This window comes from Colossoma macropomum, unplaced genomic scaffold, assembly GCF_904425465.1.
Source record: "Colossoma macropomum unplaced genomic scaffold, Colossoma_macropomum, whole genome shotgun sequence".
Lineage (NCBI taxonomy): Eukaryota > Metazoa > Chordata > Actinopteri > Characiformes > Serrasalmidae > Colossoma > Colossoma macropomum.
Genome location: NW_023496043.1, coordinates 1,376,335 through 1,400,000, shown reverse-complemented (window position 1 = coordinate 1,400,000; position 23,666 = coordinate 1,376,335). Strand labels below are relative to the sequence as shown.

Below are 23,666 nucleotides of genomic sequence, written 5' to 3'. Positions count from 1 at the left end.
TCATTTTAAGGGATAAATTGAGTTCAGAAAATGGTCATGCAAAAATGAATCATGGCTAGCCATGACATTGTCTTATAAGTGGACCTCAGGGGAAAAATACGAGGAAAATGTAGGATATGGCCCCTTTTAAGGTGAAAGTCTTCAATAGTATAGCCTTCAATCCATAGCAAAACAGTGGTTCAGTCAACAGGGCAGCGTATTCATCATTTTATGCAGTACTTTTCTGTAAGGGAGCTTTTAGAGGCAAAAAACTTTATACTTTTTTGTACGTATTTATAGATAACAGTATGCCATACAGTGCCAAAAACCACGTAAATAAGTTTATTTGAGATGACTTAACAACTTGACACAGTTTGAGGCAAAGATGTGGTGATTTAGGCGTGCACTTTACACAGTGCTAATTGATGAGGTATAAACACCCTTTACTTGTTAGCTACATTAACCTTGCGGCTCCAGTGTGAAACTAAAGAACACCAAACATGCCTTGACTGGTTGACTACAATTGTAGTAAGAGAGAAAACTGTGAGTTTGATTTTTGGCCGGTTTATGTGGAGTAATAGGAGTTTTCAGCTCCAGTGATGATGAACCCCTGTAACGATAGTTATACGAGTGTGCGTGTGTGTGTGTGAGAGTGAGTCAGTAAACGGATTAGGCCCTATCTGCAGCGCTGTGTGTAATTGGGTTTGCCTTATCATCTGGGCGCTGGCTGAGAGGTGTTAATTGAAAAGTCAGATAGTGAAAGTGTGTGTGTGCCGTAGCCAGGAAGAGACGAAAGGAAGAAATAAACAGTGCATTTATTCACACACACCTCACTTACGGCTGCTATGAGAATTTCCACACTACTAACGCCGCCGCTGGCAGACTGTGAAGATTTACCTCTTGGCTTGAATGCAGTGTTTTGGGGGGAAATGCGATTAAATGCAAAAGCCATGATGATGATATTTTCACAGCCTAATTCATATATATTTATCCTTCAATGTGTATATATAGGTAAGGCAAGGCAAGTTTATTAATATAGCACCTTTCATACCCTGCTGTCATTCAAAGTGCTTTACAAATGAGCAAATACAGAAAGAAAAAACTAAACAAGAATAGAAATTAAAAGCATGATTAAAACAATACAATAGAATAGAAATTATTAAATTAAAAATTAAATTAGAAATTAAGATAACGCTAACCATGTTCTAAACTGCGCTGAAAGCTGCTCATACGGGAATGTTTTCAGCCTGGATTTAAAAGTGTCCAGTGTTGGGGCTCTTCTAATGCTCTTTATCAACTGGTTCCATTTAAGAACAGCATAGTAGCTAAATTCTGCTTCTCCTACCTTCGGCAGAACTAACTGACCAGTCCCTAATGATCTGAGAGTTCTGCTCGGCTCATATCACTGCAGCTGATCGGATAAATATGCTGGTCCTACACCACTGAGCGATTTATAGGCCTGTAATAGTACCTTAAACTCTATTCTGTAACAGACTAGTAGCGAGTGTAAGGATTTAAGATTGGGGGGTGATGCGTTTCCTTCTTTTACTCCTAGTGAGATTCTGACAGCTGCATTCTGAATCAGCTGAAGCTGTTTGATTTGTTTTTTTTGGGAGGCCAGGTAGGAGACCATTACAGTAATCAATGCTGCTAGAAATAAAGGCGTGGGTGAGTTTCTCCACGTCTGCTTTGGTCAGAAAATTGATTTTGTTGATGTTCTTAAGGTGTTAAAAAGCTGATTTAGTAACTGCTTTGACACGACTGCTAAAACTAAGAAACTAAGTTAAGGAAATTGGTCAAGTTGCCCTCTTCTGTTTCCACTCAGAACATTAATATGAATATGTTAACGATGTTAACAATGAATTTGGAACTGATGCACATTACAGGTTGTACAAAATAACGCGTCGTGCCGCTCCAGCATTCAGATGCATTTGACACTATAATAATAAAATTAATTAGTTAATTGAAAGTTTTCCCAAAATGGCCAAAGTCTGTTATTTATATAACATTACTAATGGCATCAAGCCAAGGGTAAAGTTATACTGTTCAGCTAAATGTTCTGGTATTATATTGTGTTTGTTGCTGCTGTGCTTGTATGATTAAATACCATGTTTCACTTAAGCAATAGAACACGAGAGGGAGTGTTATCACAAAATAACATCACGTTATTTGCCATAACACACGATCTAGAGTGTTCTATTGCTTTTATATAACAGTTAAATGAATAAAGTAAGTAAGTGGGCCGTGAATGTGGCATTAAATGTTTTAATGTTAGCAGTTCCTTCTGCCAAATTATAGTTCAGCTTGTTGCTACGTCACAGTAACAAGCTCCGCTCACTCACTGCACAGCCGGCAGTTTGTTCTCCAGCTCCTTACACTAAATCCCGAAACTGTCATCACCACTGAGCAAGCCTTTTTGTTTTTTATTGCGGCAGTTTTATGGCTCAGTCCGATTTGGTCAGACTCTGAAGATCAGACTACACGTTTGGCGAATGGTGTTCAGTTCATTTCTGACTAATTCCAGGTTGTTTAGGTTTTCTGTCACAGCTGCCGACTGAAAAGCTGCTTAGTGGTGATGACAGTTTGGGAATTTAGTGTCGTCTCATCTTCAGAGTCTGACCAAATCGGCTGTCGGTCAAATGTGATCTTAAAAGTATCCATTTTCTATTTGTGGCAAAGTAAGAAGTAAAAACGTTCAAATAGTTTGAGCATCTCCTATCAAAGTCGTTGCTTAGCAACAGCGTCTCAGACGAGTGCTACAGTATTTGGGAAAAACCTGTGATGTTATGGCGAAATAACAGCACAGTTCGAACGCTTCTCAACCGGTCAGCTTGCGTGGTCGGAACTAACTGTTGTATAATTGGACATGCGTCATGGTATAGAAGAAAATTCTGATATCCCATAATGCCTTTAACAGAAACCACCTCCTGTGCTACAACTGCCTCCTGCGGTTGGTGGTTTGAGCCCTCCAGGCACAACAACGGCGGCTTTCTTACTGCATTTCATTGGCTCTGTACTCTGCACAATGACAAAGTTGAATCTAATCAGTTTGTATGTTCTCAAAGTCTTAAATAACAATGTTTAACAATTACACTTAAAATACTGACAGTAATATCAGTCTAGTTAAGATCGTTATGGGACACAATGTTCATATCGGCCAGCTGTTTAGTAACACCTCCCACTTCCAGAGCAAAGTGTTCTTTTGCATAATCTCTCCATTTTCTAGTGTCCAGCTCTAGACAGAGAAGAAAGAGCTCAAGGGACAACAAGCTATTTAAATGTCTTCTGTCAGGCTCTCGATGTGACATTTGGTGTGACATTTCAGCTTCCTGCTGTATCTGTGTATCAACACCGTCTAAAAGTCCCTGAATGCCATTTTTCCAGCCTTTGATTTCTATTATTACGTCATTTCTTTTTATGTGTTCTCCTAAAACTGAACTATTTTATGTGAATATGAACGTGATAGACATGGAAATTGCGCGGAGACAATTTGTATTTCTTAATGAAATGATTTGAGCTATAATAATGATAATGAGCTGAAAAATAAATGGTCTTACTTTATCAGATGTTTTGATGTGCTGTAATCAGTAAGTATTGTGTGTCTCATTTTGCTGTGGTATATTTTTATGTCTGTAGGATGATTATTTGGTGTTCCAGTTCCTGAAGAACCTGCTGGATCCAAGGTAAGAAAAAAACTGCCTGAAGGCAAGATTAAATGAGCACTTCAGCACAGCATGGTGTGTGTGTGTGTATGTGTGTATACAGGATTTATATAATACCGCCACGTAGGAGCAAACAGTCCGTCTGTTTCTCTGCATACTTTGTTAGCCCCCTTTTACGCTTATCTTCAATGGTCAGGACCCCCATGGACCCTCACAGAGTGGGTACTGTTTGTGTGGTGGATCATTCTCAGCACTGCAGTAACACTGACGTGGTGGTGGTGTGTTAGTGTTTGTTGTGCTGGTACGAGTGGATCAGACACAGCAGTGCTGCTGGAGTTTTTAAACACTGTGTCCACTCACTGTCCACTCTATTAGACAGTCCTACCTTGTTGGTCCACCTTGTAGATATAAAGTCAGAGACAGTAGCTCATCTACTGCTGCACAGTTTGTGTTGGTCATCCTCTAGTCCTTCCGCCCAAATAGTACCTGCTCTGTGGTGGTCCTGTGGGGGCCCAGCAAAGTGCACCTATATGGTGAATGGAGCCGATTAAATGGACAGTGAGTGTAGATATGAGGAGGTGTACTTAGTGAAATGACCAGTCGTTGTATGTATGTATGTATGTGCATATATATATATATATATATATATATATATATCCAGTTTGGATATTAACAGTGAATAGAGAAGCCTGCAGCTGCTGTTGTCTTTTGTCAGTTATGCACGCCGTCTCTTGTCTGTGGTGCAGGGTTTATTTATGCTGAAGTGTTATTGGCTGTCCTCTACTTTATTACTATAGAGGAGACTAATTAAAGGCTGATATTATCTGACCATGGTGAGAGTTTTATCACTGGACATGGATGTGGTCCATCACACTCTCTCTGTTGGAGCGGCCTGTAGTGATTTGTGATAGGATTTTTGAGTGGATTATGAAGTAGTGCATGTCAGCTGGGCCTAATCACAGACCCAACTGCTAGCAGAGAGCAGTGAGACAGTTTATAATGTGTAGGGAAGGAGTGAAAAGGAGTGACCAGTGCCCCGGTCAAATGCCATAATTTGTTGATTTTCTAAGAGTAAGTTACTCATCCTCTACAGCAACAACACTTCTGCACATTTTAATGCACAATTGCTGTTTTCTGTAATTTAAATATTGTAAAAAAACTGCAATAAAAATGTGGCCTGTGCAAAAGTTACATTATATATTCTATTTTTTTTCAATTATGTCTAATTCAACATAGAAAAATCAAAAGTGTGCAGTAAAATTTGCCGGAAAATGCCATATTTAAATTTGCTCCCTGTGAAGGATGTGATGACAAATGTAATTTGACCAGGGATATTCATATGACTATACATATATATATATATATATATATGGAAATTAAGCTGCAAGCTCTGTTTTGACGTCAGAATTTTTGTGATTTCACAAAAACCAGAACACACATGCACCTCTTCAGCCTACAGCAGTTAAGCTCTGCCCATTCATGTTGAGACTTTTAAGTAGTGTTTCAGCTTTTTGAATGAGGTACAAGACAGCCAATCAAAACAGAGGTTCTACAATGCCAGACAGCCAACCAGAAACATCTGCATATGTCAGCCTAAAGGCCTCAGCATACTTCTTCCTGAGGCGCCGTTCGCCCAGCTTCAGCAAACAGTGTAATGTAATTGTGGAGAAAACGAACAACCACAGGCGTCGCACAGAGGCTTCCTTTACCCTGCTGCACGCATGGCTGTGGATGAAGACGCTACACGATAAAGCCTGTGATTGGTCAGTAAAAAAGAGATGTGCCATGAAGCAAAGATGGACTACTTTGAGGAGCTTCTTTTCTCAAGAAGTATGCTAAGTGCTTTGACAGACACTAATATTTTACTGGTAAACATGCATTTTTAAAATAAACAATTAATCCCTCCTAAATGTAAGATGTTAAGTCTGTTATTCAGTAGTACTAACTAGTAGTAAGCACCAAAACATATAGGTTATCTTATATTTAGGTTCACAAGAGGACAATGGTGTAGTTGGCTATCTATTTGCCAGCTTCTTATTCTAATTTTCCCGTTCCACCTTAAAGGGTGGCAGTATTCTGGACTCGACTGTCTTAATAGTTAGAACTGTAATAGAATCATTTTCCACTAGTTATGAAACTTACCATGAAATGTCATAGCGGCACCTGCATTAGTGGAGCATCTGTGACAGACAGCATGAAACTGCAGAAAGAACGCGAGCTTGTAAGCTCACAAAAGCGCTTTCAGCTTCAGGCCAACCCCAAAAATTTTGTTTCGCAAGAAGTATGCTGGCGCCTTTAATGGCACTGTAAAAAAAAAAAAAACATTTTAAAGCTGTTTAATTCTAAGAAATCGAGAAATAAAGAGACATTGGAAAATTGTCATGTGTCAGTTGTCAACTGGATTATGACTCTTTTTGGTACATAAACTCTCACAATTTTCAAAAGTGGATCTCAGAGAAAACAGTTCAGAAAACTCTCGGATGCAGGCCCTTTAAATGGATTTTCAGTTTGTTTTTCAAGTGATGTTCTGGTGTTTGAGCATCACTGTATGACCTTGACTTTAATCTAGAGCTGCCTAAACGCACACACATCACCGCTTGCTCGGTCTTGGCGGTGTACCCGCTTTAGGGTTCCAAATCTGCTGCTGTTTTTGCTGTGGCTGACCTACGGTGGCCCACAGAGGACATTAAAAGTAGAACAGCTGTGTTTACCGAGTTACTCTGACTGCGCTTCCCTCTCCTCTTCCTCTGTAGCTCCAGGTAGAAAGTGCTCTTTCATTCTGAGCTCAGATGGACTCCCCTGACCCCACAGAAAGAGAAACAGCAGAACGGATCTCAGAACTACCAGTGCTCTGCTTCAGTGTCCTTTACTGCATAACATATAACTTTTACTGCACAGCTGTGGTACTGTGTGAACCCAGTTTTGCTGTTTCTTGTTAGCCCCTTAAAATCCCAGGCTTATTACCTATTAAGCCTTATTATTCAATTACTACAGAGACTTCAGTGCAAATTGGCTGAGATATTCTTAGGTTATAGAAGTTTTAGGCCTGCTGGTGGGCCCTAGACATTTAAGGGGTTAAGGTTTAGGCTGAGATGTTGGTGTCAATCACTTTGAAAACAACAGTATTGTCTGGGCATGTTGTGTGACTGAAGTCATAATTATTATATTGTGATTATTATGGGAGATTAATTCCTAATTTTGAGATTTTAACTGAGGTATAAAAGGTATAAGATGCAAACTAGATACAAACTCTTAACATCTAGACAACTTTCGGGGTACTGACATGATTATTAAGTCATAATTTTGAGATACTAGCGCGTTATAAGAGTGATTGTTTTGAGATACTCAAATTATTATGAACTATTAAATACTGATTTATTATTGAGATATTAAATCATAATGAGATTTACTCATCATTGTGAGATATTAGGTCATTATTATGAGAGACTACTATTTTACTAGGAGATATTAGGTTAGTTTTGAGATGAGATGCTAAGTCGTGGTAAGATATATCAAGATAAGATTTCCTCATTTTTATGACATATTTATTCATAATTATGAAAAGGTCTTGTTTTTGTTGTTTTTGATTGTTATTGTTGGAGGTGATTTACCATAGATACCACTATGAGCACTGCCACAGTAAAAGATCTTTATTGATGTGGGCCCAATTCAGGTGTTGGTAATGTAGATGATGGCATTATACTAATTTGCATGCAACACCGTCCGGCGTGAGCTAAGAAAACATCAAAGCGAAGAAAAGACACCCATCAGGAGCCATGGACACCAAATGTCCCCTTGTTCTATACAAGAGTATTTGCCCAGTATTATACAACAGAAAATTAAGTACATAGTACAGAACATCCTCCTGACTTTTCCTCATCTTAAACAAACAGTTGACACTGTTAAACCTTTCCTGTGATTATCATCCATTTTTGCTGGTGATGTCAATATATCTCCACTTCCATGGCTGCACGTGATGAGGTACGAACCTGTTTTTTTTTGTGCAATGCCAACAAATAAACACAATATTAGTGGTGCATAAATCAGTACAGCCACCATTGTGTCAGTATTAAAGCTACATTGATACACGGCATGTATGTATGAGAGAAGTTCAGCAGGTGCAAATGTTCCACTGTAATAGTTTAAAAAATAAGCCTGTAGCAAAGAACATCTCCCACAGTTTGATTTTAGCAGGTCTGCGTGTGTTAAAAGTGCAGTGTGCCTTTTGCCTTCTTGGAAGAGTTTGTGCTATTGTAATTTTTTTTTTTATATTTCCAGGAAAAGCAGCACGGCTAGCAACAATAAAAAGCACAAACTACTGCGGCTGTGACAAGAAGGACATGCTTTTATGTAATATTGGAGCTCCCTGTTAAAAGAATTACTAGAACCTAAGTTAACCTAAGTTTTGTTGTTTTCATTAAAGGGGAGTTACAGCCATTTTTAAACTTCCTGCATAAATTGTTACATACATTAAATTGGTGGATATACACAAAATCATTGAGTGGTTTGGTATGAAATCCTCTGTCCTAGAGAAACGTAGAGTTGTTCATAGTGGTGGGGATAGGAGCTAAATGTCTGAAGAGACATTTTTATTACATAGATTATATTTAGACATTTAATTACAGGGGATAGTTATGAATATGCTGCCTGATGACTTGGAGGTTTGGCATAAAACATAATTTTTTAATAAGCATTCATGGTTTAGAGGTACATGCAGGATGTTGTAAGGCAAATAGTGCCCAAAGAAATTTTTTTCCCAGATTTACCACTATTTTACTATAACCTCATTTCCAAAAAAGTTGGCATGCTGGTCAAAATGTAAATAAAAACAGAATGCTATGATGTGCAAATCATTTAAACCCTATATTTAATTGAAAGTAAGACAGACATCAAATGTCACCATACCAAATCATCTCTTCTTTTAACAACACTCTAAGTGTTTGGGAACTGAGGAGACCAGTTGCTGTAGTTTTGGTAGTGAAATATTTTCTCATTCTTGCTTGATATAGAATTTCTGCTGCTCAACAGTTCGGATTCTCCTTTGTCAAATTTTTTAGTTTCATAATGTGCCAAATATTTTCAATGGGTGACAGGTCTGGACTGCAGACAGGCCACTTTAGCACCTGGTTTCTTTTACTACAGAACCGTACTGTTATAATACGTGCAGAATGTGGTTTTACATTGTCTTGCTGAAATAAGCAAGGCCTTCCCTGAAAAAGACGTTGTCTGGATGGCAGCATATGTTACTCCAACACCTGTATATATCGTTCAGCATTAATGGTGCCTTCACAGATGTGCAAGTCATCTATGCCATTTGCACTAATGCAGTTAACAAGCCCTTCTTTAGCCCGGAAGACACAGCATCAGTGAGTTTCAAAAAGAATTTCAAATTTTGATTCATCTGACCACAGGACACTTTTCCACGTCACCTCAGTCCATCATAAGCTCAGGCCCAGAGTAGGCGACAGTGTTTCTGGATACAGTTTATATATGGTTTCTTCTTTGCATAGTAGAGTTTTAGCTTGCCTTTGTGTTTGTGGATGCAGCAACAAACTGTGTTCACAGACGCAGGTTTTCAGAAGTGTTCCTGACACCATGCAGTGATTTTCCACTACAGAATCATGTCGGTTTTTAATTCACTGCCAACTGAGGGCCTGAAGATCACGGCGGATTCTCTGATCTTTTAATGATATATACTGTAGATGATGAAATTCCCAACTTCTTTTACTATTTTACATTGAGAAACATATTTCCTGAATTGTTGCACTATTTGCCCGTGCAGTCTTTCACAGAGTGGTGAACCCCTCATCATGTTTACTTCTGAAAGACTCAGCCTCTCTGGGATGCTCTTTTTTATACCCAGTCATGTTACTGATTTGTTGTCGATTAACCTAATTAGTTGTGACATGTTCCACCAGGTATTTAGCATTACACAACCTTGCCACTCTTTTGTTGCCCCATCCAAACCAATTTTTTGAGTGCTTTTTGCACAGCCTCTCAACTCTTTTGGAAATACGTTGTATTTGATGGCTGCTGAGTAGCTAGCCTATTGCACTTATTGACAACAGCTAACCAGACTAACTTAGTGACTCTTTTTCTAGCCAATGTAAAGATTCATCCTGAGGACTAAAAACACCATACATAAAGGGATATGTTATGTTGCTATGGCAAAATATAATTACATTTTGAGCTTCATAAAATGCTTTTATTTAAAATTTTAACAAAATATTTGTTCAAATGTAGCAAATTCCAAAGGCACGATGCGCATGTTCCAGACCCCAAAATGCCCCAATTGTGCACATACTTGCTGATCTCACTTATACACAGGCGGTAGCATTAGCATTACGCGCAGTATAGTCCACTTGCACAGAACGGCTGTAATAAGCAGTAGGCAGTTTTAACAATGGGCATCCTATGGGACCGTACTCTTATGAATGCATATCTCAGCAGTTAGACAGTTTCCAGCTAAAATCAATGAACTGTGAAGCCAGGCATTCACATACATGGCACTTTTTCCCTGACAAAAGCATTAAATCTGCTTCAGAATGGCAAAAAAATCAGCTGCCTATAAAACGTCGCCTTCTCTTTCATAATTATGATGATTTTTTTCAGTCCTCCATCTCTAGGGGCGTTTAGCAGAGGCTGATTGGGGTTTGATTTGAGTGCTTTGAGCTGTGATGAAGAGAAGCCTCTCTGCCTGGAGAAAGCCACTCTGCATGGCCTGTGTGTGAGAGGGAGAGCGTGAAAGGCTCTCATTTTGCTCTTTATTCTGAGAACATGAAGTAGTCTGGTCTTCTAGAACATTTGCGACAGTGAGCCTGTTGGCTTCATGTTTACTAATGATGTTGATTGGTTTCACTTAAAGGTCCATATCCTCCATTGTTCTTGTATCGTTTTCCTTTGTAGTGTTTACCAAAAAGTGTTCTAATTCCTTTTTACATTTTCCAGCCTCTCTTTATCCATTAGAATGAATAGTAATTATCATTTAGGTTTAAATAGGACTTTTCTTTTTATTTAGAAAGTTTGTGTTTAACTTGGAAATATAACATGGGATAGATAAGGATCACCACATTAGAACTGGGCAAAAATGTAATCATGATAATATAAGAAATTTTTATGATACACCAGTTATGCAGTTGGAATGCAGTTGGAAAGTGTTCTTTAAGTACTGATGATGTCAACAATATACTCGGAAAAGCATATTGTGACAATTATCACAGTGGTGGTGATAAAAACCAGACATCTGGAAAGTTTAATGCCTCTAAAAGCTCCCTCACAAAGTTATCACATAAAATAAGAATATGCTGTCTGATACGTGAGAGACTTTTTGCGATAGATTTGAGAGGTTTTGACCTAGATCAGGGGTCGGCAATCCAAATGTTAAGAAGAGCCATTTTGTCCTTTTAACAAAAATCAAACCACCTTGAGAGCCACAACATATGTCCATTTTACTGTCTTGGCTGTAAATATGTGCTGATGTCCTAGTGTAGGTTAAAAAAATATAACATAAACAAAAACCCAGACTTACTTGCTCTGCTTTAGGCTTTGGCTCCGCTATAGCTGCTTTTCTCCAGCAGGAAACTTTTCTGCTAAAGTACAACAGTTTCTTGTAAAATGTCATTCAACATTTGATTTTTTACGAGGCTGAAGTCGCTTCTCATTCGCCAGCTTCTTGTTTGAATTGTCCCGTTCTACCTTAAATGCTGCCTGACGCTCCAGAATGTAACTGCTGTACCATTTAAGGTGGGATGGGAGAATTCAAACAAGCTGGTGAATGAGAAGCTGACCTCAGTGTTTTGACTGCTTCTTGTTGCAGATTAAATGTTTTGGGAAACCAGCTGGAGTGATTATTAATGCAAATAAGTCTGTTTGTCTCCAAATTATCAGTGTTTGTCTTAAATCTTACTCTTTGTCTTTTGTTTAGCTGCTAGCTAGGTGAGATTATTGCCTGCGTTGCTATGTGACCTTCAGGGTCAAAAGTTGCTAAAGTAGCAGTTATAGGCTACATTAACTCCAGCCTTTAAGAATTTTTATGCCTAAAACTGTGTTGTAACGATCAGCAGAGTTTTATTTTACCTAAAAAATCTAATTCTGCTGTTGAGCTGCAACAGGGCCACTAGAAGAGCTGCATGTTGCCGACCCCTGGCCTAGAACATAACATTTATTCATGGCTCTGTGGTGCATGCAGGGTGTTATGAGGCAAAATAACCCCCAAAGAAAACCTTTTGTTTCCAGATTCAGTGCTATTTTGCCATTTTTAACATTGCACATACATTTTCAACATTGCATTTAAAATCTCAGAAGACACATGTAGGTTCACTGGTGGTTTTGGATAGTAAATAAAATGACAATATGTATGTTGTAGACATGGTGAGCCCTGGTTCATGTCACCACCACTGTAAAGAAATCTATGAGAACAAGTTTCTCTACAATGAACTCTTTCACATCAGACCACTCTGAATTACATTTTTTTCATCTTGATCACTGAATTTGTACAGGGATTTTTTAAAAATTGGGGAAATTCCCCTTTAACGGGAAGCCAGTGTGAGCTGAATAAGACTGGGGTGATATGGTGAAATTTTATTTTTATAGTCAGTACACGGGCTGCTGCATTCTGAACTGTTTGGAGCTTATTTACAGAGACAGCAGGGCAACCAGCCAGTAACAAGTTCCCGTAGTTATGAAAGCATGAACTCATCTCTCAGCATCTTGAAGGGATAGCTTATTTCTTATTTTGGATTTGTTTCTGAAGTAATAAAACACAGTCTTAGAGATATTACTGATATGGGACACTGAGGTCCTTTGATTGTACTGAGAAACTATTAAAGTCAAGGAAAAAATCTGCAGTTTTATTTTGTGTGGACTTGTGGCCCATACCTCTGCTTTAAAGAGTTTAACTTCAGTGACGCAGACTGTTTCTGCCTTTAGGATTAATATATGCAAAAGACCTATGCTCTGATTGGCTGCTCTGTGTTGTGCCTCATTCAGAAATCACTCAGGGCTGAAACACTCCTTTTAACGTCAATGTGGACACAGCTAAACTGCTGTAGGCTGAATAGATGAATATAAAGCAATGAGTTGGGTGTTGTGATGTCACAAATGCATTTTGGTTTAAAACTATGAATATATAAATTCGATGAATATAAATTTAAACTGAAAATAAAAATATGGACTGGAGAGTGATCAGTATGTTCTATCAGAAACTATGTTTACATGCTACATCTAACTCTTTTATTAAAAAAAAACAAGAATTCTGCTTTTTATGATATGGGCCCCTTATTCAGTCTCTCTGTCACTCTGTCTCTCTCTCTCTCTCTCTCTCTCTGTCTCTCTCTCGGTCTCTGTTTTGCTCTCTATCTCTTGCTCTTGCTCTTTCTCTTTTTCTCTCTCTCTCTCTCTCTCTCCCTCTCTCTCCTCTCTCTCTCCTCTCTCTCTCTATCTCGCTCTCTCTCTCGCTCACTCGCTCGCTCTGTCTCTTTCTCTCTAATTCTCTTTTGCTCTCTCTTGCTCTTCTGCTCTCTCCCCCTTCTCCCATCTCCCCTCTCCAGTGAAGGTCATGCTCCCCAGGCTGTGCCGAAGCTTGGTCCGGAGCTGTATGAGCTGTTGGTGGACTTGCTGTGCCGTTTTAACCCTCGCCAGGTCACAGCCTTCCTCCAGACCTCCCAGCACTACCGCCTGGAGGAAACCATAGAAGTAAGAGCACTGATAACTCTCTCTTTCTTTCTTTCTTTCTTTCTCTCTCTCTGTCTGTCTCTCTCTGTCTCTCTCTCTGTCTCTCTCTCTCTCTCTCTCTCTCTCTCTCTCTCTCTCTCTCTCTCTCTCTCTCTCTCTCTCTCTCTCTCTCTCCCTGCATAATTAAATGTATAAGATGTAAACAAAGACAATGGATCTCACTCACCAACTGTTATTAAGAAGTTTCTTCTTAAAACCCACTTAGGCAGTTTTCACAAAGATTCTGACATTCGCCAGTGTTTTCTTATTTGGGATTTTGTAAGGACATAATCTACACACACTCAAGAGCACAGAGGTATGAACAGTTCTGCGGTTTAAGAACACGTCATGAATCTGATGTAGACTTTTTCTTAGGATCTTTCTCAAGAACAAATTTAAGAAAAAACCTGGAGAATGAGGCCTAATTACCTATTCAGAGTGATTTGAAGCTTTTTAGTCACAATTGTTCACAGTGGTGGCTATAGGAACCAGACATCTGAAGGCATTTTTTTTGTGGAAAAATTTTGATTTATAAACATTACACATACAAACTCAGGAGGCACATGCAGGTTCGTTCACTGGTGGTTTTGGATGGTAAATAAAATGGCTATATTTGTGTTGTAGACATTGTGACTCCTGGTTCCTATCGGCACCACTGTAAAGAAATCTGAGTCTGTACATTTCTCTACAATGAAGCACTTCACATTAAACCACTCAGAATGACTTTGTTTACATGTCAATGAGTTGTTTACTTGGTAAATGTTAGAAAAAAATCCAAATAATCTTGCAAATACAATTAAATTCTGATTTTGTGTGTTAGCTGAACCATTTCCAAAGACTGATGAAGCCCATTATTTACAGTTACCATGCAGTACCTACTTCAGCTAATCAATCCTTAATTGAATTGTACTTCATTAAGTTATACATCATTAAATTATACTTCATGAATATAAATTAGATGTGCTGGTGGTGGAATAGAACAGGTCCATTCAGTGGCTGTAGAAGAGGAACCAAATGTGTTCTTATAAGCAGCTCACAGTATAGCAGTAACTTGCTGAACAGAAGATATTATGCTTATACTTTACTGTAGTAATGCATATTTGAATTTATTCTAAAGTTTTATATGATATTTACTAGTAAATATCCTAAATTTACAAATAAAAAGAAGATGCAAACAGTTTTCTCAGATGTCTTGAATCTTTTCCACAGTAGTGTCACAACCATGTAATGTCTGCTTGGTGGTGGTCCTGTGGGGGTCCTGAGGGGTTAAAAATTATTCAGAGAAACAGATGAACAACAATCTGTAATTTTAAAACTACAAAGTGCACCTATATGGTCAGTGACACTAATAAAATGGGCACTTGGTGTCCATGGTGGTCCAAAGTTTTAAAGGGTCCATCCTACTTTTTTATCCTACCTGTACTGTGCCATCGATCAGAGGTCGGCAACCCAAATGTTAAGAAGAGCCATTTTGTCCTTTCAACAAAAATCAAACCACCTTGAGAACCACAACGTTTTATGTCCATTTTACTGTCTTGGCTGTAAATATGTCCCAGTATGTGCTGATGTCCTAGTGTAGGCTAAAAAATATAAACAAAAACCCAGATTTACTTTGCTTTGCTTTAGCTCAGCTATAGCCACTTTTCTCGCATCTCTGGCAGGAAACTTCTCTGCAAAAGTAGAATAGTTTCCTGTAAAATGTCTCTTAACATTAGACTGATTCATGAGGCTGAAGTCAGCTTCTCATTCGCCGGTTTCTTGTTCTAATTTTCCTGTTCCACCTTAAATGGTGCCTGAGACGCCAGAAAGTAACTGCTGCACTGTTTAAAGTGGAACGGGACAATTCGAACAAGAAGCTGGCAAACAGGAAACTGACTGCAGCTTTGCGACTTTTTAGTGTTTGACAGTTTCCCATGGCGCATTAAACGTTTCAGGAAACCAGCTGAAGTGCTTGAAAATGCAAATAAGCCCATTTGTCTCCAGATTATCAATGTTTGTTTTAAATCTTTCTCTTTTCGTTAGCTACTAGCTAGGCGAGATTTTTGTCTGTGTTGCTGTGGTGACCAGTCTGCATGCCAACCTTCAGGGTTAAGGGATGAATTAGCAGTTATATATTAACTCCAGTGTTTGTTAAAACTGTGTTAGAACGATCGGCAGAGCTCTGTTTTAAAGGAGGATTATTTTATGTTTACCTAAAAATCTAATTCTGCTGTGGAGCCGCAACAGGATAGAGCTGCATGTTGCCGACCCCTGGGCTAGACTGAAACACTCCTTATACCTTTAGCGTGAATGAGCATAACTAAGCTGCTGTGGGCCGAATAGGTAGATATGTGAGTGTGTTGGTTTGCATGACCACAAAAACAGTAAATTAAAAATTAGGTGTTTTTTGAAGCATAGTTTCCATTTACTGCGATGGACTGGCGACCTGTCCAGGGTGTATCCTGCCTTCCGCCCAATGACAGCTGGGATAGGCTCCAGCACCCCACCGCGACCCAGAAGGATAAGCGGTTTAGATGATGGATGGATGGAGTTTCGATTTACACCGATCCAGCATAACATTATGACCTTGTTTCTACACTCATTGTCCATTTTATCTGCTCCACTTACTATATAGGTGCACTTTGTAGTTCTACAGTTACAGACTGTAGTCCATCTGTTTCTCCGCATACTTTGTTGCCCCCTTTTACCCTGTTCCTTTAGTGGTCAGGACCCCCATGGACCCTCACAGAGCAGGTACAATTTGGGTGGTGGATCATTCTCAGCACTGCAGTAACACTGGTGGTGGTGTGTTAGTGTGTGTTGTGCTGGTCCGAGTGGATCAGACACAGCAGTGCTGCTGGAGTGTTTTAAACACCTCTGTCACTGCTGGACTGAGAATAGTCCACCAACCAAAAATATCCAGCCAACAGCGTCCTGTGGGCAGCGTCCTGTGACCACTGATGAAGGAATAGAGGATGACCAACACAAACTGTGCAGCAGCAGATGAGTTATCGTCTCTGACTTTACATCTACAAGGTGGACTGACAAGGTAGGAGTGTCTAATAGAGTGGACAGTGAGCGGACACTCAAATAGTACCTGCTCTGTGAGGGTCCATGGGGGTCCTGACCACTAAAGGAACAGGGTAAAAGGGGGCAACAAAGTATGCGGAGAAACAGATGGACTACAGTCTGTAACTGTAGAACTACAAAGTGCACCTATATAGTAAGTGGAGCTGATAAAATGGACAATGAGCGTAGAAACAAGGAGGTGCTCGTAATGTTATGCCTGATCAGTTTATAGACTGAATAAAGGGGAGATGAAAAGTACATTTTAACAGTACATTTTAAAACTTTAACAGTGTTCACACATAACATCAAACTTTTTTCAAAAAGCAGTGGAGAATTCAGTTTTCTGTGATATGGGCTCTTTAAAACGATACTTATCAAAGCATTTCTTTCAGCAAAGACAGGAGAAACCTTTTTACTTCTGCAGGCACTCAGCAGAGCTTTAATAATAGAGTGAGTTTGGAGATGTGTCCTGTTTAATACAGGAGACAGCTGAGAGAGAGAGAAGAGAGAAAGAATAAAAGAGTGAATGTAGAGAAAGAAGGAAATGGAAAGAAAAGAGAGCTGCGAGAATGAGAGTGACAGATACTGAAAGGAGAGAGAAGAAGAAAGAGTGAGAGGTTGGAGAGTGAAAGAAAAGAGATACAGAAGGAAGACAGATGGTGACAGAGATAGTGTTTGAGAGAGAGAGAGAGAGAGACAGGGTACACAGAGTTAGAGAGGGGGAACAGAGAGAGAGTGGTGGAATAGAGAAGAGAGAGAGAGTTAAAGGTGTGGAGAGAGCTGTACTCCAGGGTGGAGAATCAATACAGGTTTACAGCCACTGGCGCCTGATAAATAATTGATCAGACACACACACACACACTCACTCTGTGCTGTCTCTTCTAATTCTGTCTCTTCCACTCCTCTCTGATTACTAATGTACCTGTCTGACCTTCTCTCTCTCTCTCTATCTCTATCTCTTCCCCTCTCTCCCTCCCTCTCTGTCTCTCTCTTACTCTCTGTCTGTCTCTCTCTCTCTCTCTCTCTCTCTCTCTCTCTCTCTCTGTCTCTCTCTCTCTCTCTGTCTCTCACTTTTTCTCTCTCGCTTTCTCAATCTCTCTCCCCCTCTCTGTCTCTCTCTCATTCTCTGTCTGTCTCTCTTCCTCGCTCTTCCACCCCTTTGTTGTGCTTATTACAGTATAGAAACATCCGCACTGATGCATTGCTTTGTGCATACATAACTTTGTACGTTGGATTGTATTCCAAAGGTATAGTTATTATATATAGTTTGGGGAAAAAATGGAAAAAAACCCTAAAGTTTGCTTCTTTAGTTTCTCACTGGAGCTATAAGGCTAATGTAGCTAACAAATACTTTGCAAAGTGCATCTCTAAATCACACACTTACCTTAAAACTGTGTTGAGTTGTTCAGTAATCTCCGATAGACTTGATTGTGTGGCTTCTGAAACTGTATAATTGTTATCTCTAAAAAAGGGGCAGTATTCAGGCTTCAAGGTGGCTAGTGCTAATGTTTTTAGCCATGCGACGTGCTTTTGTTTTCTAGACAACAGAATATCATACAGTGTCCGAAATGACATAATCAAGACTATTTGTGATTACTGAACAATTTAACACAGTTTGAGGTGTGTGTGTGTGTGTGTGTGTGTGTGTGTGTGCGCAGGTTTAAACGTGTAGTTTGTTCTATGCTAATTGCTGCTCGGTGCTAAATTAGCTGCTTTAGCTTCATAGCTCCAGTGCAAAACTAAACAAGCTAAACAAAAAACTTCAGACGCGTCATGCGGATGGGATACATATGGGGTAAGTAATTTTCCACCAAACTATGTATGTATTTCGTGATTAAGGTGGTCAGATTTCTGAAATGAAAACTGCAGATATTTGCAGTTTGGCAGTCAACATATAAAAAAAAATTAAAATTTTCATACCAGTTTGTAACGGGTTTACTTCTGCATTGTGTAGAGCTTGTAGAGATTAAAGTGATGACATCAACACATCAGCTCTGGGGGGAGGGTCACCGTCAGGGTAAAGTATGTGGGTAGTGGTGACCTCCCCGGGTAGTTCAGTCTTCTGTATGGGCCTTTTTGCTGGTGTGTTCAATAAACAGCACTTTCTTGCAGCAGATCATGGCCTTCCCTGTATTTTACTCTCTGCCGACGTGACAATATACATGCTCTCTGTTAACTCAGCAGTATGAAATTCATACATATTTGACGACAGTATTACCCAACCTACCTGCATAAAGAGCAGATAGGAGGAGTAAACAGGCTTCACTGGCCTTTCTCTGTCTCTCTCAGCTGCCGTTACACTGCATGAGCTATTAAAACCAAACTGAATCATTAAATTGGGAAATAAAGTTCCAGCGCTGCTCTAAAAACAACCACAGTCTGTTGGTTTAATCAGGATTAATCTTGTCATACCCGGTAAGAAAAAAAAAAAAAAAAAAACAAGAGTGCTCCGTTAACAATTAGCATCCATACTCTCACTTCATAATTAGCATTTCACTTTAACACAACTCTTGCACACAAGTGAGTAAAAATGTTCTAAAACAATATTTTAATTGCACAAAAACATAACCAGTTTGTGATTAAATGTGATTGAATGAACTTGTTTTATTTTGGCACATACCATCTCTCACAATGACATTTTTAAAGGAGGACGAGAGGTGGGGCTGCACTTTTCTCTTTATTGGCCAAAACTAGCACAGTCCGAGATGTCTGCGCACCTACTCTGCTTGCCAGATCTTTCTTAGGACCTTCCGCTGTGTTTTTAATTCACAGGTAAAAACACGGACATTCCTGGGGACAGTTGCAGGTGGTGACACCATAAACAGGGACTGTCCCTGGAAAATGGGAATATCTGGTCACCCTGTTCTTGATATCACTGATATCTCATTGTTTTCTTAGTGATGTATGTTATTCCTGTTGAAGTAAAGATCCAATAACCTGCTTTCCCTGTTTCTCCAGAAAGCATTATCGTGTACTCAGGCTCTCAGATGGCTTACTATGTAAGAACCATGTATCCTGCTGGAATGTAGTTAACTGTCCTGTGTTGACTTCTTTCTGTCACAGATCACCAAGCAGCATCAGTTACATGAGGCCACTGCCTACCTGCTGGAGAAAAAGGGGGACGTCCAAGGAGCCTTCCAGGTCCTGCTGCAGGTTAGAGACCTCTGCGGTTGCTCTCACTTTTTATACAAGGAGAACGCACAGTTACTCGAGCGCTTGGTTTATTGTTACAGGAGTCAAAATTTGAACACTGAAAACACTATACAGGCATGGACATGAGTGTGTTTTAAGCTAGAGGTGCTGAAAGTTATATATACCTGCGGTTACAGTACGTTTGATTTAACACATCTGCTACAGGGAACAAACTTCATTATTCATTATCACTGTTTATATTCAGAGTTAAACATGTTGGAAAGAAATAAAGCACAGTACATAAAATGTGCCAAAACTTCATGGTGTCTGGCAGTGAGGTTGCAGCCTGCAACCAGCTGAATATCCCACCCTCACCCCTCACTTTCCAGGCTTGTTATAGGACCTACAGTGGCTGTTAGGCTGTCCTGATTTTGTTTTGCTTCTTCATATTTTTGTTTTTTTGATGATGAGGATTCACCTTCCCTTGCTTTTTTGAGCTAAATAATAAATATGATCTTCCATTTGTCAAAATTTGGGTTCTCAAACTTCTCGCAACTCAAAATGGTCAGCCAGCACCAGCAGCAACCACTGATTCTTCTTCTTTCTACATCTTCTAACCGAGGCCATGGCGCCACCAGATTCAAGCTACCATTTTAGTAACAACATGAAAGGCGCTCTAGAGCCAGTGTTTGACTTCTCCTTTCTGGACTACTGTAAAACATAGTGGCACAACATGGCGGCCTGTGTTGGAAGAGGACCTGCTCCCTATGTTGAAATGAAGGGCTCATTCTGAGCCAGCGAAAACACAGTGATTCGTAATTACAGGTGTTTCATATAGTATATTCCATTTCTGCTAATAGATACCCCTAAATCTTACACACTGTACCTTTAATTTGTAACGAAAGTTAATGTAGCAAGATTTTTGGGCTATTTGTATTGGTTCATTCAACATGAAACTCCGACACGATACAAAGTGTAACTGAAGTTTTCAAGATTATGCAGAAAAGTCAAGACATGTTAAGTGCCTAAAGTTTGCTTCTTTAGTTTCTTACTGGAGCTACAAAGCCAATGTAGCTCATACTTACTTTGCAAACTGCATGCCTAAATCATCACACTTACCTTAAAACTGTCAAGTTGTTCATTGATCTCAAATAGAGGTAATTGTGTGGCTTCTGAAACTGTATGATTAGTGATATCTCTAAAGATAAAAGAAGACAAAATTCAGGCTTCAGGGTGGCTAGTGCTAATGTTTTTAGCCATGTGACGTACTTTTGTTTTATAGCTAGAGAACTAGTGAACGTAGTAAAGCTTAGAAACTGAATGGATTACCATACTGTAGTATTGTAACAGCATGAAACATTTGGTATCATGCAAAAGATCGGCTAAATTATCTGTTTTAGTGTGATCTTGTGTGTATGTGTTGAGGCTGCTCAGTCCCAGTAGGTGGTAGGTAGGTAGGGAAGGAGAGAGAGAGAGAGAGAGAGAGAATATGGATTAATGGCCTGCTCTATATGTGTATGTGTTAGATGCTGAAGGACAAGCTGCACGCAGTCACTCAAGAGCCTTCACAACCTTTCGGGCAGAAGGCTGAGGAAGAGGAGAGTGAAATGGGGGGTGAAGAACAAACGCCACTGGCCAGAGTAGAGGAAGCACTGAATGACATCATCAGTCTGTGCCACAGGAGCTCACACGGACTCAACCAACAGCAGAGAGAGGTGTGTGTATGTTTGTTTTTCTGTATTTTCAAGACAAAAACGTGCAAATTTTGTGTAAAAAGAGACACACATTGGTTAGGGTTCGGTTTAGGACGTTACATATAGGTACTCTCCCGTTCTACTACGTCCCAGAGGTGTTCTTCTGGATTCAGATCCATTTACTGGGAAGTTCACTAAAGAACACTGAACCCATTGTCACATTCATGAAACCAGTTTCATGAAACAGTTTTTGCTTTGTGACATGGTGCATTATCATGCTGGAAGAAGCCATTAGAAGGTGGATAAATTGTGGCTATGAAGGGATGCACATGGTCAGCAACAATAATCAAATAGGCTGTGGCATTCAAACAATGATTGATTGGTATTAATGGGCCTAAAGTGTGCCAAGAAAACATTCCCACACCATTACACCACCTCCACCAGCCTGGACTGTTGACACAAGGCAGGCTGGGTCCATGGATTCATACTTTTGGCATCAAAGTCTGACCCTAACATCTGTGTGCCTCAGCAGAAATCGAGATTCATTAGACCAGGCCACATTTTTCCAGTCTTCAGCTTTCTAGTTTTGCAGAGCCTGTACCCACTGCAGCCTCAGCTTTCTGTTCTTGGTTTATAGAAGATGGACCCGACATGGTCTTCTGCTGTTGTAGCCCATCCACCTCAAGGTTCAATGTGTTGTGCATTCTGAGGTGTTTTTCTGCTCAGCACAAGTGTACAGAGTGGTTATTGGAATTCAGCTTGAACCAGTCTGGCCTTTTTTCGTTGACCTCTTTCATCAACAAGGCGTTTTCGTCTACAGAGCTACTGCTCACTGGATGTGTTTTCTTTACTGCACCATTCTGAGTAAACTTTAGAGACTGTTGTGCATGAAAATCCCAGGAGATCAGCAGTCATACAAATACTCAAACCAGCCTGGCACCAACAATCGTGTCAGTCAAAATCACTGATTACTTTTTTTTCCCCATTCTGGTGGTTGATATGAACATTACCTGAAGCTGCTGGCCCATATGTGCATGATTTTACGCACTGCACTGCTGCTGCAAGATTCCCTGATTAGATAATTGCAAGAATGATATATACCAGGTTTTTAGGAGTCCCATTTAATAAAGTTTTGAACTCCAGTTTTGGAAGCTCCTGTTTTTTCCTTTGATTTTTCCTTATGTAAGTGCATTATCTTTTATCTAATCTCTTCAGAAATATCTCCTGAAAATGAATAACTTGTGCATAATGACTGTCTTGACTGAAAGTTAAATGAATGAACAGTGGCTTCTGTCTTTTGCACACTACTGTACATGACCCCACGTCCTGACACTGTATAAAAATGAGTTTGTGGTGTGTATGTGTGTCTTTGGAGATGGTTCCTGCTTGTGTGTCTTAAGTGGTGCTCGTTTATTCATAGGCCGATTATATTAATGCATAAATAACCCAGTTTTATTTTGTGCTTCTCTTCCTCTCTTCACAGGCTCTGTGGTTTCCTCTGCTGGAGGCCATGATGTCTCCACAGAAACTCCTCAAAGGCCCTGACGCCAAGCACACTTCTGAGGGTGAGCACACACGCACCCGTGCTAGATATGCTTTATCTACAGTCATTTAGTGGAGCTCCAGGCTTATTCTGCAGACAGCGAATTGTTAAAAACAGTCTAATGAACAGCTAAAACTCTTTCTACATGGAAGAGCCTCTGATAACACGTTCAATTTGGTTAATAACCACAGCCTGAGGACGGAGTGTCTGAAAGTGGATCTGCTCGTGAGAATGATTCACTCTCTGCATCTCCCTCAAATATAACCTGCTACAGCTTATTCTCAGCTGGAGCTCATTTTACTCTTACTCACTGTCACTGTCTGTTACTGATCTTGTTGCCGGTATTGTTCTCAGAAGAGGTTCAAAATTGCAAAGGAATATTCTGGTGTTTTAAACCTAATCTCTATCTGCTGCATCTATAGTGCATGGTTGATTACCCTGAATAATAATGTCAACACTTTTCCCTGTACTCAGAAAAGAATTCACTTATTATAGAAGCCGTGAATAAACATTTGAAATTTGTGGCTTTTAGGGTGTTTTTCCCATTAGATGGTGAATACTGGTATTTGACTGGTACAAAACTCTGCAAGACCAGCAAATTAAAATCCTGCCAGAAATAATGACCAGCAAAAATTTTATTTGATGTCCATATAAAATCAATCAAATCAAATAAAATCCTGTGTCGACATGTACCCCTGGTATCCTGTGTATGTAGAAAAGACCCCCGCTGGGCAGAGACAGAGCTGTGCAGAGCTGACAGTAGCACAGGCCAGGATATCCCAACCTTTTGAAGCTAGCAGCCCACACATCTGACCACAAACGCTTTCACAGCCCACAGTAAGGTTTAACGGCCATTGTAAAAGAGTTTTACAGATGTATGGAGTTTCACTTGACTGT

The 23,666-nt window shown here is 39.8% G+C and overlaps 1 protein-coding gene across 1 annotated transcript in view; it reads left to right on the top strand.

Annotated features, from left to right (window-relative positions):
• Positions 1-23,666, top strand: part of vps8 (VPS8 subunit of CORVET complex) — a 153,998-nt gene that overhangs the window by 73,598 nt on the left and 56,734 nt on the right. The window contains 5 exon segments of the mRNA XM_036564837.1: positions 3,616-3,662; positions 13,190-13,334; positions 19,464-19,553; positions 21,059-21,247; positions 22,710-22,791. Coding sequence (XP_036420730.1) covers positions 3,616-3,662; positions 13,190-13,334; positions 19,464-19,553; positions 21,059-21,247; positions 22,710-22,791 — 553 coding nt within the window.